This window comes from Bos taurus, chromosome 9 (assembly GCF_002263795.3).
Source record: "Bos taurus isolate L1 Dominette 01449 registration number 42190680 breed Hereford chromosome 9, ARS-UCD2.0, whole genome shotgun sequence".
NCBI classification, from domain to species: domain Eukaryota; kingdom Metazoa; phylum Chordata; class Mammalia; order Artiodactyla; family Bovidae; genus Bos; species Bos taurus.
This window is the reverse complement of record NC_037336.1, coordinates 86,836,904-86,858,949: the sequence shown is the minus strand read 5'-3', so window position 1 is coordinate 86,858,949 and position 22,046 is coordinate 86,836,904. Positions and strand designations below refer to the sequence as shown.

At 40.1% G+C, this 22,046-nt stretch overlaps 1 protein-coding gene across 5 annotated transcripts in view; it reads left to right on the top strand.

Moving 5' to 3' along the window:
- The first annotated feature begins 7,426 nt into the window (after nt 1-7,426).
- Nucleotides 7,427-22,046, top strand: part of KATNA1 (katanin catalytic subunit A1) — a 34,709-nt gene continuing 20,089 nt past the window's right edge. Inside the window, exons 1-4 of one of the 5 annotated variants that reach the window (XM_059889599.1) lie at nt 7,692-7,964; nt 14,693-14,918; nt 15,835-16,009; nt 17,987-18,144. In XM_059889599.1, coding sequence (XP_059745582.1) covers nt 15,848-16,009; nt 17,987-18,144 — 320 coding nt within the window. In that variant the 5' untranslated portion in view covers nt 7,692-7,964; nt 14,693-14,918; nt 15,835-15,847. Of the gene's footprint in view, nt 7,520-7,691; nt 7,965-9,833; nt 9,895-14,692; nt 14,919-15,834; nt 16,010-17,986; nt 18,145-22,046 lie in introns of those variants that run through there. The other 4 variants (XM_059889601.1, XM_059889600.1, XM_005211032.5 and 1 more) reach the window with 4 other exon arrangements.

Below are 22,046 nucleotides of genomic sequence, written 5' to 3'. Positions count from 1 at the left end.
TCAGTACAACACTACAGTTTTATAAAGTAATGCTTTGTTAGGAAAAGGAATTACAGCTTTGCAATATAACTGAATTGTTTTGCATACTTATGAATGTAGTAGAAATGAATAATCAGCCTGTGTTTTTAATGAATCTATTTGTATTTTCCCAATCATTTTCTCTAGTGTAACATTTGCTGGGATCATAATAAAAAAAAAAAAAAAGCAAAATTCAAATCTTTAAATTATGTGTGGAAAGCTTTTAGGGTAAGTTGATTTTATTAATTCAAAAATTTAATCTTTTTATTCTCAGAAAATTTATGGTCAAAAATCTGATACTTTGGAATTAAAAAAAAAAATATATATATATATGTAGCTAATGATAATTCCTACTTAGATTAAGGCAAACTGAATAGAGTTAGTGTAAACCAGTAAAATGTTTTCATTTTGTCCAATATAAGTACAATAAATAGTTCATGTTAAAGGCTTCCTTTAGGTCAGTACAGGTTTAAAAAATTAATAATTTTCAACTATTAAACTCTGCGTCTAGTATCATTTGAGTCCAGTTTATGATTTTTAAAATGTGAAGTTATTGGCTAATCTCTTTTCCTTTATTTACAGTCTTTTACTTTATCACATGAACTGCCTACCAAATATATATGTTGTTGTTATACCTTAAATCCATTTTATGTAGATGAACAAGCATTTAGGGGTTCCCCCCACCTTTTTCAAGTATTACCATCATTCTTAGGTCTCCTTTTATCCTCTTGTCTGCACACACTTTATATTTGGTCTATATGAGACTGTTGTGTAACTGATGCAAACTGCATTATGCTTATGATTCCTTTTACTACTACTATTTTAAAAAATTTCCTATTAATTATTTGTCCTTTTAGTTACCTAGCATATTTTTGGTGGGTGAGAGGTGATAGGGACTCCATGCAACCAACCCATTTTCCCTTTTAATTCTGTTAATTCTTGTATACAGTGTGTTTGCCTTCATATGTCATCACCATCGTCATCCAAGAGCTATCTGCCAGGCTGGCTGTGGTTTCAGCAGACCTCCATCACAGTTGAATTTCTCTTTGCCCAAGCTTATTTCCCCTGACTCCCACACCATCTTCTTGCTGACAGCTGAATGGGAGACATGCACTGCTGGTCTTGGAGCGTCTCCCGCTGAGGTGGGGGCAGCTTCAGCCACAGACACTGGTGGCAGCCCTTCTTGGGAGCTCCTACCACATGAACCATGGAGCTGGCTGGTGCCATTGTGGAACCCTCCTTCTAGCTAGTTCATTAGCTTTGTCATTTTAATACATTTTGGATCCATGTTTGTCATGCTTAAATTGTGACCATACCTTGTTATGCCAAACGCAAATACACAGACAGTATATCCGCTTACATGTATGAAGGCTAAAGGGAGGATATCAAATTTATGTTTGAAACACAGGCAGTTATTGTTCTCCCAAATAGCCAGTCTTCTCCCTTCTGTAAAGTCACCCAGAGATCCTGGAATCTTGGTGGATTCAGAATCTGGGTGGGGCTTTGAGTTGCATTCCCTGGAAAAGGGTTAAATTTGTTCTGTTGAGGAAAGGGGGATTCTTGAGCGTACCTAGCTTCCAGAGGGGCTGACACAGGCTGCTCTTGTTCTCCAGCTTCCATTCTAAGTTCTCCTTTTACTAACACAGCCCCCGCCCCGACCCCTGTTCATGTTTCAACTGTGCCACCAGTGCACGTGTTTCTCATGTTGCCTTGTAATTAGTCGTGCCATGAGACTAAGGTTTTGACCAATGGGATATGAGCAGAAGTGATATATGCAATTCTACTTCATACCCTTGAAATTAATATTGCTAGCCTGCTGCTCACTCCTTCCTGTTGCTGAACTCATACCCTAACCAAATATAATGTACACTTCATGTTAGTGTATAATCTGATTTCCAAAATAATTTAAGCAGGCCATTTTATACTTTTGACTATTTCCCGTGTAATGACTCATGAAATTCAGTTATTTAACTAGTACATTTTCTGATTCATCATCTTCACCCCTCGTTTGGTTAAACTCATTTGGTTGAGACCCCCATCAACTCGCCTGAATTATTGTAAGAACTTTCTAACTGGAGTCTTTAACTTCATTCAGGTCCTTCAAGTTTATTATCCAACTATCAACCAAATGACATACTTGAAAGATCGTTCTAGATTCTGGTAGTATGACCAAGTAAGCTCCTGATGGATTGACTATTACACAACTACAAACTTGGGGGCAAAATAAAAATCTACCTAAAGATACTGAAGTGGAACAAAGAATAGGCAGATTCTGGGTGGAAGGCATCCTATCTAACAACTAAACTAATTTGAGATGCTGCCCAGCAGAATCAAACCAAGTTAACTGCCTGGCTCTTGTTGTTCAGTCGCTAAGTCATGTCCGACTCCTTGCAACCCCAGGCAGCATGTCAGGCTTCCCTGTCTTTCACTATCTCACGGAGTTTGCTCAGATTCATGTCCATTGAGCTGGTGATGCTATCTAACCATCTCATCCTCTGCCGCCCTCTTTTGCCTTCAATCTGTCCCAGCATCAAGGTCTTTTCCAATGAGTTGGCTCTTCACATCAGGTGGCTTCCCACTATATAAGCTTTTATATAATTTGAATTTGAACCATGTGAATGCATTGCCTATCCAAATATAAATACATAAAGTGGAAATAAAAAATAAAATCTTGGGGATTTCCTGGTGACTCAGTGGTAAAGAATCTGCCTGCCAATGCAGGAGACATGGGTTCAGTTCCTGATCCAGGAAGATCCCACATGCCAGGGATCAACTGAACCCATGCACCGCAACTACTGAGCCTGTGCTCTAGAGTCTTCAAGCTGCAACTGCTGAAGGCCATATACCCTGGAGCCCATGCTCTGCAATAAGAGAAGCCACCACGATGGGAAGCCTGTACACTACAACTAGAGAGCAGCCCCCGCTTGCTGCAGCTAGAGCAAAGCCTGCACAGCAACAAAGACCCTGCACAGTCAAAAATAATACTAAAAAAATAAAATCTTTAAGTCCAAGTGGAGGAACTGGGCTTAGACTAAGCAAGATACACTTTCAATGAGACAAGCCAAACGAAAGAGCTGTGGAAGTGTGAAGTAGAGACGTTTGTATGGTTGGTCAAAGTATTAAGATTAGGTTATGTGGCATAAGAAACCCAAAACAAAGACTGTTTAGACACACAGTATCTGGTTCGATTCCAGGAAGATCCCCTGGAATAGGAAATGAATGCCTACAGTATTCTCGCCTTCTAAATTCCATGGACAGAGGGGCCTGGCAGGCTACAGTCCAGGGGGTCACAAAGACTCAAACACGACTGAGCGTGCACACACACACACACATAAAATCCAAAACAACAATTGCTTAGACTGACTAGAGTTGGCAGTCGACACTTGGTACAGCAGCTCCACAGCGTCAGTCCATACTTCATCTGTACAGTTCTGCTAGCTTCACATGAAGTGAAGTTGCTCAGTCGTGTCCGACTCTTTGCGACCCCATGGACACCAAGCTCCTCCGTCCATAGGATTTTCTAGGCAAGAGTACTGGAGTGGGTTGCCATTTCCTTCTCCAGGGCATCTTCCTGACCCAGGGATCAAACCCAGGTCTCCCGCATTGTAGACGGACGCTTTACCATCTGACCCAGCAGGGAAATCCTATAAGCCTATATAAGCCACCTTCACATGGCTTATATCCTAAAGGTCATGTATGGTCAGAGTTGATGTTCTAACCTGAAAAGGGGATGGTGTGACTGGAAGGGGGGTTTTCAGGGCCTTCCCCTGTAAGGTACCTTCCTAAAAGTTCTATACGACACTTCTGCTGGCCAGAAGTTAGATCCACGGCCACACCTAGCTACATGAGACTCTTGGAAAATGTAGTCCTTTTTCCAAGAAGCCCAACTTAATCAAGGAAGACTATTAGGAAAATGAGGACTTGGTGGGCAGATCTCTGTCTCAGTGAGCAAGTTGAGGGAATTTCAATCTGATAGCTCCTATTTTCTCTAACAAACATGGATATCACTTTGCCAACAAAAGTCCATATAGTCAAAGCTATGATTTTTCCAGTAGTCACATACAGATGTGAAAGCTGGACCATGAAGGCTGAGCGCCAAAGAATTGATGTTTTCGAATTGTGTGCTGGAGAAGACTCTTGAGACTCCTTTGAACTTCTAGGAGACCAAGCCAGTCAATCCTAAGGGAAATTAATCCTGAATATTCATTAGAAGGACTGTTACTGAAGTTGAAGCTCCAATACTTTGGCCATGTGATGCAAAGAGCCAACTCACTAGAAAAGACCCTGATGCTGGGAAAGATTGAGGGCAACAGCAGAAGGGGACAACAGAGGATGAGATGGTAGAATAGCATCACTGACTCAATGGATATGAGTTTGAACAAACTCTGGGAGATAGTGAAGGACAGAGTTGACTGGTGTGCTGCATGCAGTCCATGGGGTCACAAAGAGTCAGACAGGACTTATCAACTGAACACAATTTTCTCTGAAGGTGGAGATAAAGTGACTGGCTGAAAGGGCAGAAAGGGGTATGTGGCTGGCTTGAGGACAGTGGTGCAAGTCTGAAATAACTAATGTGAAGAGTAAGAGAGAGAACTGAAGGGGGACATGCAGAAAAATATGTGTCAGGTGGGGAGATATGTAATTGTGCATCAGTCTTCAAGGTGGTGTGATTTTTTTTTTTTTTTCCTATGGCATTCAGCAATCTGGGAGCAGCCAGTCTGTGATGGAAGGTATTATTTAGGAAGGAAGAAGCTATTATTTAGGAAAAATACTACTTAGGAAGAATGGAAGCTATTATTTAGGAAGAACATTCTTATCACTATCCTCGGTGAGATAGCACTGAGGATCTATCTCAGTTTGTTCCTGCAAATACTGTGACATAATCTATTCATAAAAATTCAGCAGATTCTTTGTGTGTGTGTGTGTGTGTGTGTGGCTACACTGTGTGGCTTGTGGGATCTCACTTCCCCTACCAGGGACTGAATCCAGAATCCTAACCACTAGGCTACCAAGGAACTCTTTTTTATGGGGGGGGGGGGTGGAGATTCTTAATCATGGTTATACTTTTCTAGTCTTATACATATTCTGTACCTTAAGAGATGGCTCAGATTTGTGAAGGAGGAGAGCCAGATGCAATAGACCAGATGAGTGAAACTAGTCCTGAAAGTCCTTTAGATTTCTCTGATAAAATGTAAAAAGTGTCTCCAAATTCTTTTTTTTTTTTTTAACAACAGTGTATTTATCCTGCAAGTATCTAAGTAATGCCTACCATAAGCCAGACATTGCCCTAGCCAAATGGAGGAAGTATGTAACTTTACATCATTTACCTACTGGGGCAAAGTGAAAGTCACTCAGTAGTGTCCGACTATTTATAACCCCATGGACTATACAATTCATGGAATTCTCTAGGCCAGAATACTGGAGTGAGTACCCTATCCCTTCTCCAGGGGATCTTCCCAACCCATTAATTGAACCAGGATCTCCTGTATTGCAGGCAGATTCTTAACCAGCTGAGCTATCAGGGAAGCCCAAAAGAGGGCAAAGAGACAGCAAATACATAATGTTGAGAAGTAGTCTTCATGTTGTTCCCTTCTGTGTAATTCTCTCTCCCCTCCAAATCTTTCACCTCATGGTTATCAAATTAATCTTCCTATTCCTTTATAAATTATGCATTCATTTGAACTTTAAATGGTTCCTTGACACCTTCTGAATAAAATTTCAACTCTTTACTAGCACTTAACCCTTTTTACCTAATTTTTGTTAACTTTCCTGTATGTATCTTATGATCCTACCAAATCAATTCACCATACACCAGGAAAAAACTCATCTCTAGTTTCTCTGAGTCCCAGTTTGGATACGATCATTTTAGAGGGATGGAGATTGTAGAAACCACACTGTAAAAGAAGAAATGACTACTGTAGTAGTCATGAAGGCGGTACACAAATATGTTTCTCACTGTCCCATCACTTTGAAGTCAGCCTTGGCCACATGACTTGCTGTGGCCAGTGAAATGTGGGCAGAGGTGGCACGTCTCGTACCCAGGCAGAAGTTAGACAAATTATCTCGTTTTCTGTTTTCAACTGTTCAATGTCCCCAGTGCCTGCCTCCACTCTACATGAACAAATAGAGGAAATGAAAAGAAAGAAATTCCTGGTGTTTGAAACCTCTTCAATGTAGAGGTTACTACAGAATACTTTAAATGACTAAAACAACAACAGAATACCCTAGTCTCCCTAGATTAGTACAACCAGTAAGAAACAGTAGTGTAAGCCACGATTTTGATGTGTTTTTTAAATTAACTTCATTGAGGTATAAATTATGTACAGTAAAATGTATCGATTTTATGTGTACTGTTCAATGAGTTTTAATGAACATACACACCTCCTTAACCACTATACTAATTGAGATATAGAACATTTCCATCACCTGAAAAACACTTCCTCATGCCTTCTGGTAGTCTAATATTTTCCCTCATTTCTCCCAGCCCCCAATCCAACCTCTTTCTGTTAATGCCGGCTAGTTTTGCCTGTTCTTGAATTTCATATAAATGAAATCATGTAATATGTATTCATTTTGTGCCCTCTGAGAAGTTTTTAAACTATAAATTGCCTGTATAATTCAACATACCTTTTCACTCGGAAAAAATGAAGTTTAATTCAGTCTAACTAAGGTAATTAATCTGTACCTCATTGAATTATTTTTTCATTTCAAAAAGATACACTGTATTTTCTCATACTAATTATACTTTAACATTACAATAGAGTTTACATGCATCATAGCAAAACTATTCTTTTCTACTTAGTTGAGAATTTTACAAGACTTTAAGCTCCATGAAACATCCTATTTTGTTGACCATGTATATACTCAATGCCTACAGTGCCGCCTGGCACGTAAATACTCGATTAATAAACATCTGTGGGCTGAACGGATGTATTTCCCTTGAATTGCCTTTATATAAGTCTGTGTTAAATTAGGGGATTTAAAATCAGTATGTTAAGTATTTTTAAAAGCAGGGATGCTTTAAAATCAGAATTTTAATTACCAAGCTCTTCTAGAGGAAACCGCGTCTTAAGTGCGTCTGTTTCACCTTAGGTGAAGAAACAGCCTGGAGATTAAGGCTGGAGGAAGCCTGTCCACAAGTACTAACTGTCCATTACGTGTATTTCTATACATCGTGGAACATCATAACTGTATTTGTAGTTTGGTTGCATTAAAACATTGACCAAAAAAAGAAAATAAAATTTCACCAGCATTGTGTCCGAATATCTTTGATCACTCATTCTCTATTTTACAGTATTCATGTCATATCGCTAGAAGCGCCGCAGCCAAATTCTTAGTGTTTGGTTCTAAAACTGGATTTGTCATAAACGAATTGTATGACCCTTGACATTCACCAGTAAAATAGAAACTCTAATCTCCTAACCTCTGAGCAGCGTGATGAAAATCAAGTGGGAGGAAAAGTGAGCAAAGAACTTCAGAAAACATCGAGGAACTGGAAGCGGTAGTACTTATTTGACTGATTACCACCCCTCAGCCTGACCTGTCCGCAGGGGAGGCGGCTGCCCGGGACTGCGCAGGCGCCCCCGTAGGCCCCGCCCACACAGTCGGTCCCGCCCACCTTCTTCGGCCCCGCCCAGCCGGCGCCCTGCGCGCGCACGCCGCCTGGCGTCCTCGCTCCCGGGGCGTCGCCCCGCGTGCGCTGGAGTCACCGAGGCCACCCTTGGCACCGGAAGTGACCCTGGCGGGTCTGCCTTCAAAGTCTGGGCTACTGGAAGCAGCATCTGGGGCTCGTGACGGTTGGACCAGGCAGTGCTGGGTCCGTGAGCAGAGAGCAGGGTGGTTGGGGTGGACAGGGGAGGGCCCTCCTTCTTCGCTGCTCGGAACCCCGCTCGGCTCCCCCCCTCCGCCCTGCCGTGGGCGGTTTCCCGAGAGCCTCTGCTTCGCAGGTGAGTGTCGCGGGGATCCCGGACCCCCGTGATCAGGGCTTGGAGGGACTCGGGAGCCTGTGATGCGATCCCGCTGCGCATTCTGCTTGTGAGCCTGCCGTTGCCTGCGCCGAGATTCTAGGTCCTCGCTGTTGTCGCTGACACCTGTGGCTTGGGTGGCGGTCCTCCTACCTGAGGAATCCTGTCTGGCCGGAGACTTTTGGGGGCCCCTGCCGATCCCATTCTAGGCCTGTGTCGTTAGAGACGTCTCCGGTCGATGAACCTGTTTTTATTTCTTCGCTTTTTTGACACATTCCCCGCCCGAAACCCTCTCCCCTGTGGCGGGGGGGGGGGGGGAAAGCAAAAGCCTTGACTTTGGGGATTACGTTTTGTTAGGTAGCTGTGATATTGTTAAGGATGTTGTTTCGTACTTATTTTGGAGCTGGGCATCCTACAGGAGGCTAACGACTCTGTTTGTTTCAAGTTGGTACCTTTTAGAAAAAAGTATCCCTCGAAACTTTGTTTCATATTGTATATTACGTGGTGATAAAGTTAGAGATGGACGTGGATCCTTAATGCCTTGTGGGGGATAGACTCAAGCCCTCATTTACTCAAAAATAATTTTCTCTTTTAAGTACCAAGTGCCATTTTTATATCAGTTACTAACTTATGATAACACACTGCTGCACCTCTCTCTTTTGCAAGCACTCATGTATGTCTTCCTCTTTGAAATCAGAGCCTTAGGTACTGCTGAGGACATTCTTAATATTTAGAATATCTTTGCCACATAGTCACAATGCTAGAACGCCAAGGTATCAAGAAGGATTCTTGTGATGTTCATACAGGCCAAAATATCTCAGTGTGCAGTCCTGTTTTCTTTTCTAAAGGAGATGGTTTTTGTAATCAGTGAGTTCTTACACAAAGAAACAGTGGCAAACTCTTTGTATTAACACTTGTATTAATACAAGTATTAACTTGTGACTTGTTTCATGCCTTAAAAAAAAAATAAAGAAGTAGTGCCAATCAGCGTGTTTTTTTAATTCATGTTTTCCTTTACTTATTTTTCTTTCAATGACAGTCAACTTTCCAACATTCTTAGACTATGAAAAGCTATATAAAGGTCCTTTATGGCATTATTCAAGTTGCTTTTACATTTTAAAGATTCAGTGCTAGGTCCATAGTCTACAATGGATTCTGCATCTTATTTTGAAACTGGTATCACAGTTCTGACAAATACTAAGGATAAATTTTGGTTTATAACAATGGTTTGGGCTTGTTTGCTTTTTAGCTGCTTGACTGGTTTAAAAGATAGTGTGTCAAATCAGTATGGTCAATATTGATAACATGCTAAATAGGTTCTACCTGTGGTGTTTATTGATATGGCTTGAATATGGCTTTTAAGTTACATTTTGTTATATTCACTGATTTGTTTTGTTCGAGGTAAACTGAAAGTTTACCAAATACATATATATGTTTTTGTTTCCTTGACCAGGTCTCTCTTGATGCTTTTTTTGTAGTGATAACTTTCTTGTGCTTCTTGAGTATTTATCATATGATGATTATAAAGGTATGAAGGTATGCCATGCTATAATTGGTCATTGGTCACTATTTATTGTGCTTATTTGTAATCATCAGTGACTGATTGTAAATTAGCATTATGGTTGCTTTCATATTCCAGAGATGAACATTCTGAAAATTGCTTCACAGTGTATTGTCACTGCTGAAGTTACACACACTCAGCTTACTGAAATGCATGAGGGAAAATGCATAATTGAGCCTCATCTGTTTTTAATTTAGGACATTAGTTTTGCAGATAAATATTTTTTAACATTGATACTGATTTTTTAGCCTGTGCTTAATAATGTTCTGCGCTTGTTTCCTCCTACTTAGCAAAGAAAAAAACACTGAGGATAAATAAAATGATATCCCACTAAACTTCAAGGATTTCAAGGTCTGTCTTATTTTTGTATTCAGTGCAATTCCTTGTACCTCAGTATGTGTTCCGTAACATTTCTTGAATGAATGACCTTTGCACATTACAGTAAAAACTGTAGTGAGAGTGGAACCCTGTCTAAGATTCCTTTAAAAATTAAGTGGGCATGGTATCCTGTTTAGGTGTGAAATTGGGAAGGTCCGGTATTTGTTCTGGGCAGAGAACAGAAATCTTGGAACTCAGATATTTGGATCTGTAACCTTTTTCAGTCTCTTTGAATGCTTCTTTCCCTAATCCTGGAGGAGTAAAGATACTTTGTCTCTTTAGAGAGATACTACGGAGAAGGAAATGGCAACCCACTGCAGTATTCTGAGAATTCTGTGGACAGAGGAGCCCGGTGGGCTGCTGTCCATGGGGTCGCACAGAGTTGAACACGACTGAAGCAGCTTAGCAGTAGCAATACTACACAGCATTGCATCAAGTTTGCTAGAAATTTTGTTGTAATACTGAGTTTTTAGTGTTTAAAATAATTTGACTCTGTTGTTCAGTTGCTAAGTTGTGTCTGACTCTTTGTGACTCCATGGACTACAGCATGTCAGGCTTCCCTTTCCTTCACTATCTCCCAGAGTTTGCTCAGACTCATGTCTGTTAAGTCGATGATGCCATCCAATCATCTAATCCTCTGTCGACCCTTCTCCTCAGTTGAGTTCAGTTCAGTCTCTCAGTCGTGTCTGACTCTTTGCAACCTCATGGACTGCTGCATGCCAGGCTTTCCTGTCCATCACCAACTCCAGGATCCTACCCAAACTCATGTCCATTGCATCGGTGATGCCATCCAGCCATCTCATCCTCTGTCGTCCCCTTCTCCCACCTTCACTCTTTCCCAGCATCAGGGTCTTTTCCAGTGAGTCGGTTTTTCACATCAGGTGGCCAAAGTATTGGAGTTTCAGCTTCAGCATCTCTCCTTCCAATTGATTTCCTTTAGGATTAACTGGTTTGATCTCTGTGCTGTCCTAGAGACTCTCAAGAGTCTTCTCCAACACCACAGTTCAAAAGCCTCAATTCTTCAGAACTTAGCCTTCTTTATGATCCAAAACTCACATTCATACAGAAAGACTGGAAAAACCATAGCTTTGACTATGCAGACTACGGCAAACTAATGACTTTGCTTTTTAATATGCTGTCTAGGTTTGTCATGGCTTTTCTTCTAAGGAGCAAGTGCCTTTTAATTTCGTGGCTTCAGTCACAGTTTGCAGTGATATTGGAGCCCAAGAAAAAATCTGTCACTGTTTCTACTTTTCCCATCTATTTGCCGTGAAGTGAATGGGACCAGATGCCATGATCTTAGTTTTCTGAATGTTGAATTAAAGCCAGCTTTTTCACTCTCCTCTTTCACCCTCATCAGGAGGCTCTGTTACTTGAATTAAAATTTCATGTTGCATCTTACTTAGGTTAAATGAATGAATTTCGTCATAAACTAAAATAAATACTCAGGACATTTAAGGAAAAGGGTGGTTCTTACAGGATCATATAAAGGAAAAACTTACATTTTTTATCCAGGTAAAGTACGTATAACCTATACTTATGGTTATTTTTCTTTTTAATAATCGCTCTTTAAAAACCAGCAGTGTGTTTTTGGACAGTCTCATTTTTATAATTTTACGATTTCATTTTCTATTAATTGAATCAATAGGTAGCATTTTCAGTTCATTGTGGTTAAAATTTGGTCTGAAGGCTTTTCTTCATATATATTCATTTCTTCAAGTATTGCCAGATACTGTGTCAGGTAGACCCAAATTCTGTCTTCCTGAAGTGTAATTTTGGCAGTGATAAGGATATATTGTTGTTTATTGGCTAAGTCATATTCGACTCTTTGTGACCCCATGGACTGTAGCCCGCCAGGCTCCTCTGTCCATGGGATTTCCCAGGCAAGAATGCTGGCGTGGGTTGCCATTTCCTCCTCCAGGGGATCTTTTTGACCCAGGGATCAAACTTGCATCTCCTGCATTGACAGGTGGATAGGATTCTTTACCACTGAGCCACCAGGGCTTCCCAGGTGGCTCAGTGGTAAGGAATCGGCCTGCCAGTGTGGGGTCGGACATGACTGAGAATGCAGGCACTGGCTAAGGGTATATATTTGGAAATTGAAGATTCCTGTAAACTTACAATGTTGACATTCATTTGAGAAGAGTGTCTTAGAGATGCTAAAAGAATTGGAAAATTTATTTTTTGTCTGACATTTAGATTTTGAGTGGTATTTTAATACATTTTCAGTAAACCCATCATTTCTTTGATAACCAAGAATTTTTAGGTCATTTTTAATGTGGCCTTGGGTTGACTTGACATTTGTTTGTTAGGAAATACCCATTCATTAACTCCTTAGGAATTTTATCTGAGTAGAAAGAAGTATCCATAACACAGAACCTTCAAAGAAGGCCTGGAGTGACTTCTGTGAGTATTGGGACAGTGAACCCTGGCCCTCAGAAAAACAAAAGGGCAATAATTTAGATTTTTTTTTTTTAAGTGGGGGTGGAGTGGGGTGGGGAGGATGAAAGAGCCAGAGTCTGTTTGCTGTCTGTGCTTATCCAGATCAAGGATGTTCTGCCAGCAGGACGTCTTCTGACAGCTTCTAACAGGCCCCAGCTGTGCTCTTCTAACATTGTTGCCCAGACTGGGTGTCGCTCTAGGGCATATGTAGCTTCAGAGCCAAGCAGTGCCACAGCTGCGGTAGGGATGGGTTGAGGATCAGGGAATGTGAGAGAGCTGAGGCTAAGAAACTGGACAAAGGTAAGACATCTCAGTAGTGAGACAGAACCTGGCAGCACTCATTCATTCAGAGATTTCCCGAGTGGCTGCTGTGTGCGAGGCCGCGTGGTGCTGGGGATATATCTATAAAATAACAGAGAGCCGTGTCCCTGACCCAGAGCTTTTATTCAGGTGGAAATTATCTGTGTCATGACTCCAGAAAGTCATGGGATTTGTTTGTTGTTTTTTTTTTCCTTTTCTTCTGGACCGCAGATGATCAGTCTTGAATTACTTATAGAGTCAGTTCATAGCTGTATTGCTTCATAACAAATTACCCAAAAACTAAATGGCTTAAAGCAGTAAGCATTTATTATCTCACAGTTTCTTTGGTTAGGCTCTGGGCATAACTTAGTTGGGTGCTTCTGATTCAGAGTCTTTCACAGGCTGTAGTCAAGGTACCAGTCAAGGCTGCAGTTATCTCAAGGGTCGGTTTAGGGAAGATCCACTTCCCCGCTCCCTCACGGCATCGTTGGCAGGATTCGGTGTCTCTGGACCATTGGACTGAGGGCCTCAGTTCCTCTGTTGCCCTTGGGCTTCCGTCAGATCTTTGCCTCATGAGGCTATGCATGGTCAACTCGAAGCAGGTTAGCTTCCTTTGGAGTGATCCAGCCAGAGAGCAGAAGATGGTGAGCAAGGCAGATGTCACAGTGTAATCTCAGAAATGACACTTCGTTATTTTTGTGTATTCTGTTTGTTACAGGCTCAGGTTCAGGGGGAGATGATTACACAGGGGTATGGACACCTGGAGGCAGAGGTCGTTGAGAGCCGTCTTACAGGCTGTCTGTGATTAGTGAGAGGCATAAGGCACTTCTTTTGTTGTAGTTATTTAACCCTAACCCTACCCTTCATCCTCTTTATCCACTCATATTTCCCTATCTTACCCTCCATAGACACTGTAATATATTTATTTTCTTGGATGTGTATGTGTCCTTTGAAAAAGTGTTTTATATACCACATATAAACATAGCATATTTTTAAGTCTATAAAATGGTATTGGGGATTTAGACCTTGTTCTGTGTCTAAGTTGTTTTGTTTTGTTTTTTTCACCCAAACCTGTATTTTTTGTTTGTTTTTCGGCCGAGCAGCTTGTGGGATCCTAGTTCCCTGACTAGGAACTGACTCCCCAGGCCCTTGGCAGTAAGTGTCAAGTCCTAACCACTGGAGTGCCAGGAAATTCCCTTAACACTGTATTTTGATAATATATCCATGTTACTATTTGTACATTTTCTTCATTGCTTCTGTCTGCTACATAGTATTTGTTAGTGCATGCAACATACTTCCTTATCTTTTCCCTAGCAGGAAATAGATTACCTCCAACTACTGGATATCTCAAACAGTTTTGTCATTAACATCCGAAAACAAGTTCGTTGGTGGGTCTCTGTGAAACTTCGCCTGGAATATTTATTGAAAAGTAGGGTGGCAGCATCATAGGACAGCTGCGTACATAATTTTTCTTAAGTACTACCTGATCGCTCTCCAAAATGATTGTAGGAGTTTATGCCCACAAATTGTATATGAGGGGATGTCTTTTTCCCCAAATTCTTGCCAGTACTAATTTTTTTTTTAATCTAGTAAATGTAAAAGAGGTCTCTCACACTTTATTTGCATTCTTCTATTACTGGTATCTGTACGTGTTAACCATTTGGGTTTCCCCTTCATAAATTGCCGTTTATGTGCTACTCTTTTTTGTATGAAGTTCTTTTGTCCGTTACTGTGAGGAATTATAAGGTAGATTTTCTGATCTTAGGTTATCCTCGCATTCCTGGGATAAACCTTCTTGATCATGGAGTATATGTGTGTGTGTTGTGCACGTGCATGCGTGTCCTTGTTGATACATTGTTAATTAGCTAATGTTTTATTTAAAATTACCACATCATGGTCTTAAGTGAAATAGGCTCTGTATTGTTCTTAATTAGTTTTCAAAATTGAGGTGGTGGCTTCCTGGTGGCTCAGCTGGTAAAGAATCCACCTGCAATGCAGGAGACACAGGAGATGTGGGTTCGATCCCTAGGTCAAGAAGATCCTCTGGAGAAGTGAATGGCAACCCACTCCAGTATTCTTGCCTGGAGAATTCCATGAACAGAGGAGCCTGGCGGGCTACAGTCCATGGGGTCACAAAGAGTCGGTCACAACTGAGCGACTAACACTTTCACTTTCTACCTCATAAAAAGTTGACCAGTTTTCCCTTATTTTCTGGACCAATTTTTATGTCATTGAAGTTATCTGCTGTCTGGAGGGTAAGTAAAAACCCACCTATGAAAACCCTGTATCCATATATCCACACGCTACTAAGTACAAAGACTATGCTTGGTTTTTGCATCTGGAAAGTTTCAGGGAAGGTGCAGTTAGCATTTACTGAAGACCTACTCTTTGCCAAGTAGTGTGCTGGCTACTTTAAATAGTCATTTATTCCTCATAGTGCAACTCTTGGAAGTATGGTTACTCAGGAAGTCCCTGGCAGTCCAGAGGTTAGGACTCCACATTTTCACCACTGAGAGCCTAGATTCAATCCCTGTTGGAGGAACTAAGATCCCACAAGTTGTGTGGTGTGGTTAAAAACAAAAAAGAAGTAGTAACAATCCCAATTTACAGATTTAAAAACTAAGGCTCAGAAAAGATAAAGGGCTTGACAAAGGTGGCAGGATTACAGTTCTACCAAGAGTCTTCTAACATCAAAACGTGTTTTCTCTGTTTCACACTGCTTTCCAAAAACAGCACCTAACATTCTACATTTGTTCTGCAGATACTCCATAAGACTTGTATTTCATGCACTGAAGTTACCAACTCAGATCTTTTCCTGCTCTCAGAGATTCAAGGTGGACAAGTGCCTTGAGATGAAGGTCCCCAGTCACGTACCGGGGGACTTTAGAAGGGGGAGGGATATTCTGAACTGACAAGTTTGGAAGGTAGACATACTGGGAAAATTGGTACTGATCTGAGTGGGACTTTGACACATAGGTAGGGTTTGACTGTGGGAACTAAGAAATTTCTCTGAAGGAGTGGAGATTATCATAAGCAAATGTACAGAGATAGAAAATATAGTGTGTGTGAAAGCAAGCTTCTTCAGGGATCCTTGGAAAGCATGCTTTTAAAAAACTCTTTGTAGTACTTATTTTTAAAAGACTTAATATGAAATGTTTCTTTCTTTTTTAGCTTGTAGTTGAGCATGAGTCTTCTTATGATTAGTGAGAATGTGAAGTTGGCCCGTGAATATGCATTGCTGGGAAATTACGACTCTGCAATGGTCTATTATCAGGGAGTTCTTGACCAAATGAACAAGTATCTGTACTCAGTCAAAGATACATACCTCCAGCAGAAATGGCAACAGGTAAGATTCGTGACTGCTGTTTGTTTCAGTGGTTTAAAATACTCAGATTTAAATAGATAGTGCTTTGCAGCTATGCATAAAGACTGTATAATTTATTATATGGATTTGTATATAATGTTACTTAAAACAGTGTGTCATATTCGCCATCATCAGTATGATAGGTTCTACTCAATTATTCTAATTTTTGGAATCTAATAGGAATGGTTTTGAAATTTTTTTCTAGATCACATTTTGACCTGGTAAAATTAGAATTGACTTTATTAAGCCATTGTTGAAACTGCAAATGACACCTGAATCTCACATGTACCATATTCCCTATAGAACATCATAAATCAGACCATACTTGAATCCCATGTGAGGAATTTTAGCCACTGAGGAGCAGTAGAAATTTATGTGCTTGCTAAGTTGCTTCAGTTATGTCTGACTCTTTGTGACCCCATGGACTGTAGCTCACCAGGCTTCTCTGTCCATGGAATTCTCCAGGCAGGAATACTGAAGTGGGTTGCCATGCCCTCCCCCAGGGGATCTTCCCGACCTAGGGATGGAACCCAAGTCTCCTGCGGCTCCTACATTGCAGGCGAATTCTTTATCACTGAGCCATGAAGGAAGAAATTTATAGGTAGAAACTATAGAACTTACACGTCCAGTTGGATGTGTCATTTATAATAAGGTTCAACAATGTCCCAGGAGAGAAATGTTATAGAAATTAATAGTCTTTTTGAGCTGATCTTCTAGATAGAATATTACCTTCAAGTTCTGCTAAACTGCCTTTTTAATAATATTCCATATTTGTCCTTAATTTCTTTAACAGAAAAATAGTCTACCTCTTTGAACTTAACCTCATTCCTTAAATCTGCCTCTTCATATTTTACGTTAGAAGGGGAAAATATTTTGTAAAGTGTCTTAAATTTGCCAGTGAAAGACTTTTAAGACCTTTTGTTCTTAGGCCAGCAACTTTTACTTAAGAAGTCTAAAGTTTTTTATGAGAATATTTAAATTGGAAATTCCCTAGCTGTCCAGTAGTTAATATTCCACATTTCCACTGTAGGGGACACAAGTTTAATCCCTGTTGTGGGAACCTGCAAGGTACGTGCTATGGCCAAAAATAAATATAAATAAAAGATTGAGTGTGTTTTTTAAAATCTTTATTGAATTTGTTACAACATTGCTTCCGTTTTATGTTTTGATTTTTTGGCCCCAAAGCGTGTAGGATCTTAACTCCCCAAATAGGGACTGAACCTGCATTCCTGCACCCCCTGCATTGGAAGGGGAAGTCTTAACCACTGGACCACTGGGGAAATGCCAAGATTAAATGTGTTTTTAAAAGAAAAAGCAGAGAGAAAGAAAGGATACTTAAATCATTTAGTTTTAAAACCAAACATTGCTAGCTTCATTTCTTTCACATGTGTATATATGTATATATATGTATGTATATATATATATATGAAATATATATCATTTTAAAGTTGTCAAGGCAGCTTTTAAGAATATATATATAGGTTGTATGTAAATTGAGCCATTTGTCTTCTGAAGCTTTATTTTTCAACCTGTGGGATGCATTCCATTAGTGAATTGTGAAATTAGTCAATTCTGATGAACGTTTTTAAAGTCAGTTAAGTAGCATAAGAACCATCAAAGCACAACTTGCAGAAGTAATATTTTTACCAGACTTTAAAGGTACAGCTAACTTTTAAATTTGTTGTGCACTTTGACTTACAATGCACGTCGTCACAAGTCAGTGACAATGGCCTAATTAGCCAGAACACTTCATTCATTGTATCAGAATTAATTTTGTAATTAAAAATAAAGAATTTATGAGCCATTATTAAAATTTCAACAAAACATTTTGGTATGGTTTCCTGGATACCTGATGTCAAAATGGAGGCTTCTAGCATTCTTAATAAATGGCCCAACTTAATTTGGCAGTGATTTATTAGTTATAGAAATGTAAAGAACCATATTCTCCTTTGAAATTAGGTTTGGCAGGAAATAAATGTGGAAGCGAAACACGTTAAGGATATCATGAAAACACTAGAGAGCTTTAAACTAGACAGCACTCCATTAAAAGCCGCACAACACGAGCTCCCAGCTTCTGAGGGAGAAGTCTGGTCCTTGCCCGTACCTGCCGAACGAAGGTAAGTGGAGACCCTTTAAGAAACAAACTGACACAGAACGGATCCGCATTGGTCCTGTCCAGGAGGAGGACTGAGGGGCTGAGACGGGAATGGGCAAGGGTTTGTTTTTTTAAATACCGTTTGTAACTTAAATTGTGAATTGTGTGATTCTGTGACCCATTTCAGTAAATGAAATTTAGGTAGACATATTCTTTTGTGAACGAGCTCAAAGGAGTAGAGATCCACCTTATGGAAGGAACATGGGGATGGAGACTGAAATATCTGGGCTGTGAGTCTGTCTTTGCCACTCTCTGTAGCTTTGGAAAAGCGTATAACCATTCTAGACCTCAGATTTTGTTACGTAAAGTGAGGAAATTAGACTGAAACGGTAGTTCTCAAAAAGCTGTCACAGAACACTGCTGTTTATCAAGCTACACTGCTGCTAAAATTGAAAAGTGGGCTTTTTAGTTAACAGGAAAAAAAGATAAAATGTTCTCAATTATAGGTTTTATTCTGACATTTTTATTTCCAGATTGCTATTACCTGGTGCCAGCAAATGAACAATTAGTGAAAGTTTCTATTTACTGAAATGCTCAAAAGAGCCAATTATGCTTAGTTCCACTGCATATTTTTTTTAACTGACAGGAGTGCAAGTGGATGTCATTTATCTGTTTTACTTACACAATAGATTTCCTAGTTTGTATTGTGTGTTTAAATATATTAGTGTATAATAGCGGAGAAGGCAATGGCAACCCACTCCAGTACTCTTGCCTGGAAAATCCCAGGGACAGGGGAGCCTGGTGGGTTGCAGTCCACGGAGTTGGACACGACTGAAGCGTCTTAGCAGCAGCAGCAGCAGTGTACAATAGCATTCTACAAAGAACAGTGACTTTCATTTTCTTTGCCCCTTAACCAGTTTGAGAGCCTTGCATTAAAACATTGCTCAGGTGCTTTTTAGATGTTTAACATTCTATCATTGCAACTGTTACTCCTTGACTACATTTTATGACAGGTGCTAGGTATTGAGTACTCATGTGGTTCTGAGCAGTAATACAGAATACACATGTTATCGTATTTATTTTTCACAATAAGCCTTCCAAATAATTAGTTATATTTTCTCTGTGTTTCAGGTAAAATAGTTGAGATACAGTGAAGTTAGGTAACTTTTCCCCATTATCACAAAACTAGTAGCTGGTGGAGTTAAGATTTGAACCCAGATGTGTGTGGTTACAAAGCTAGCACTCTCTGCCATATTGGTCATTCTCAAACTCTAGCATACATAAAGATCTCTTGGTGAACTCATTCAGAATGTGGATTCTGGGGTTTCAATCCCAGAGAGTCGGGTATAATAGCAGGGGAGCCCAGGAGTCTGCAGGCGATTCTAATCCAAGTGGTTGGTGGATCACACTTTAAAAAGTACTGTACCGAAGTGTATCTTCTCCAGTTTAGGATTGACTAATGGGCATTGATTGTTTTTAGCCACTTTCATTTTTTTCAGCTCCAGATACAAGTACTACTATTCTGTTATTGACGGTGATACTTTCTGAATATTTACTACGTTTTACCCTTACTCTTAAGTACTTTTATATATGTGTGTCTGTGTGTGTGTGTGTATATTGTTTTATTTTAGAATTCACTAAAAAAAAAAACCCTCAAAACTACAGCAGTAGGCTCATTAAAGAAAAACAGGAAAATTCATAAAAGTAGAGATGAAATGATACAGTCATCCTAGTGCAACTTCTAGTCCTTTATACATTGTTTATTTTCATGGTTGTAGTTGTGCTATACCCATAATATATAACTTTGTATCATTTTTTTTAATCCTAATAGTAGACAGTTGCTGTACATTTACTGTGTTGCCAAGTACCATGTCAGTTGTTTTACATATATTATTTAATCCTCAAAACAGACTTAGAAGGTAGGTACTAAACTGTTAGCCCCAACTTCTGATGAGAAAACTTAAGCTTAGATAGGTAAAGTACCTTGCTCTTTATAGTTACCTAAACATAGGTGATTTATAAGCCATCTTAGACCCTATTCTTTGCTGTTTTTAAAGGGTTGTTTGCTGCACTTTTAAGGAATATAACCTACACTGGTTAACCCCTTTTATCTTATTATAAATAAATTGAAAATTTTTCCACATCTATGTTTACTTTTTCTTAATTTCCAAAGTAGAACTAATAAAAGATGAGTGAAGTTGTGTTTTTATTTTATCTTGCCTATAAATATGTTTTACTCCTGCTTAACTTTCTTTTTGTCCCTCCTTCTGCAGAATCATCATTTTCCCCTTGTATTGGTCACTCTGGCTGCCGTAACAAAATCCCACAGACTGGGTGACTTAAACAACAGAAACTTATTTCTCACAGTTCTAAATCTATAGAAAGTCCAAGCTTAAGGTGTGAGCCAGTTTGGTTTCTGGTGAGGAGTCTTCTTGAGTAGCTGACCTCCTCTCTGCATCCTCACATGGCAGGGGAAATAGCAAGCTCTCTGGTGTCTCTTAATAAGGACACTAATTCTTAGATCAGGACCCCACCCTTATGACCTTATTTAACTTGAATTACTTCCTTACTCCAAATGATTACACTGGGGTTTAGGAATTCAGCATAATGAGTTTGGGAGGAATACAAAAATTCAGTCTGTAACAGCACCATAACCCCTTTCTCAGTTACTGGTAAGAACTTTCCAGTGAATAGATGTGCCCAGTGATTATTCAGGTGATTTCAGATTTAATGAACTGTTTGATTGCTGCAATCTTAACAAGAGGAGGCAGGAGGTTTCTCTCTTTGGGGTAGTAGAAAGTTGTTAAGTGAGCTTTTCATCTTGAAAAGTCTATAATGATGAGCTGTAGGGTCCCTCCTTATTGCTTCTGGCTTTCTTCCATATTTTGTTCTGTCTCTGATTTTAAACGCCCTGGATAGCTATTAGCTACAAAGTCCTCCTCTTTGACTTTATTTGCTACACCTTTCTGTTTCTTCCTGTAATTTATTTAACTTGGCTTCCTCAGCTGAATATCCCTCAAAACTCTTTATTTTTCTGTTAGTCTTAATCTGTACTCATGCTTGCTGCTGCTAAGTCACTTCAGTCGTGTCCAACTCTGTGCGACGCCATAGATGGCAGCCCACCAGGCTCCCCCGTCCCTGGGATTCTCCAGGCAAGAGCACTGGAGTGGGCATTTCCTTCTCCAATGCATAAAAGTGAAAGTGAAGTCTGTCAGTCCTGTCCAACCCTCAGCAGCCCCATGGACTGCAGCCTTCCAGGCTCCTCTGTCTGTGGGATTTTCCAGGCAAAAGTACTGGAGAAAGCTTATTCTTTCAACTCTGTTGGGGATTGTAACCATGACATCGCCTAAATTTTAATCCCATTTTAGGAACAGAGTCAGTCGATCCTGCATTCTCTTCTAGTGCTGTGTACAAACATGTCTGTACAAGGAGTTTCATTGAAGGCTTTCAGAGGGACGATTAAAAATAGTGTAAAGCCATTAGGTATAATTCTTTTAAACTGTCTTTTAAAAGTCAGCTGAAGTCCCTCAAACATCTTCTCACCTCACTGGATAAAACCCAGTTTTCAGCATGTCCCTCAGCGCCACCCCGTGAGCCCCTGTCCCACCACCTCTGTGGCCTCACTGCTTGCAGTTCTGCCTTCTTGAATGAGTCAGATGCAAGCACCTCAGTTCTCTGCACTCAGCTTTCCTTCAGCTCAGGTGTCTGATGGCTTGTTCTCGAATTTCTTTGAAGTCTCAACTTAAATGTTGCCTCAGTAAGGCCTTCTCTGATCAGCCTGCCAGTATCATTCCATATCGCCTACCCTTCTTTGTTATACTTTCTTAGATGGCACTTAGCATCATCTGATGTACTGTTTATTTCTTCATTGAAACCCCATCTGCCCCCCATACACACTGCTGTGTAAACTTGTGAGAGTAAAGG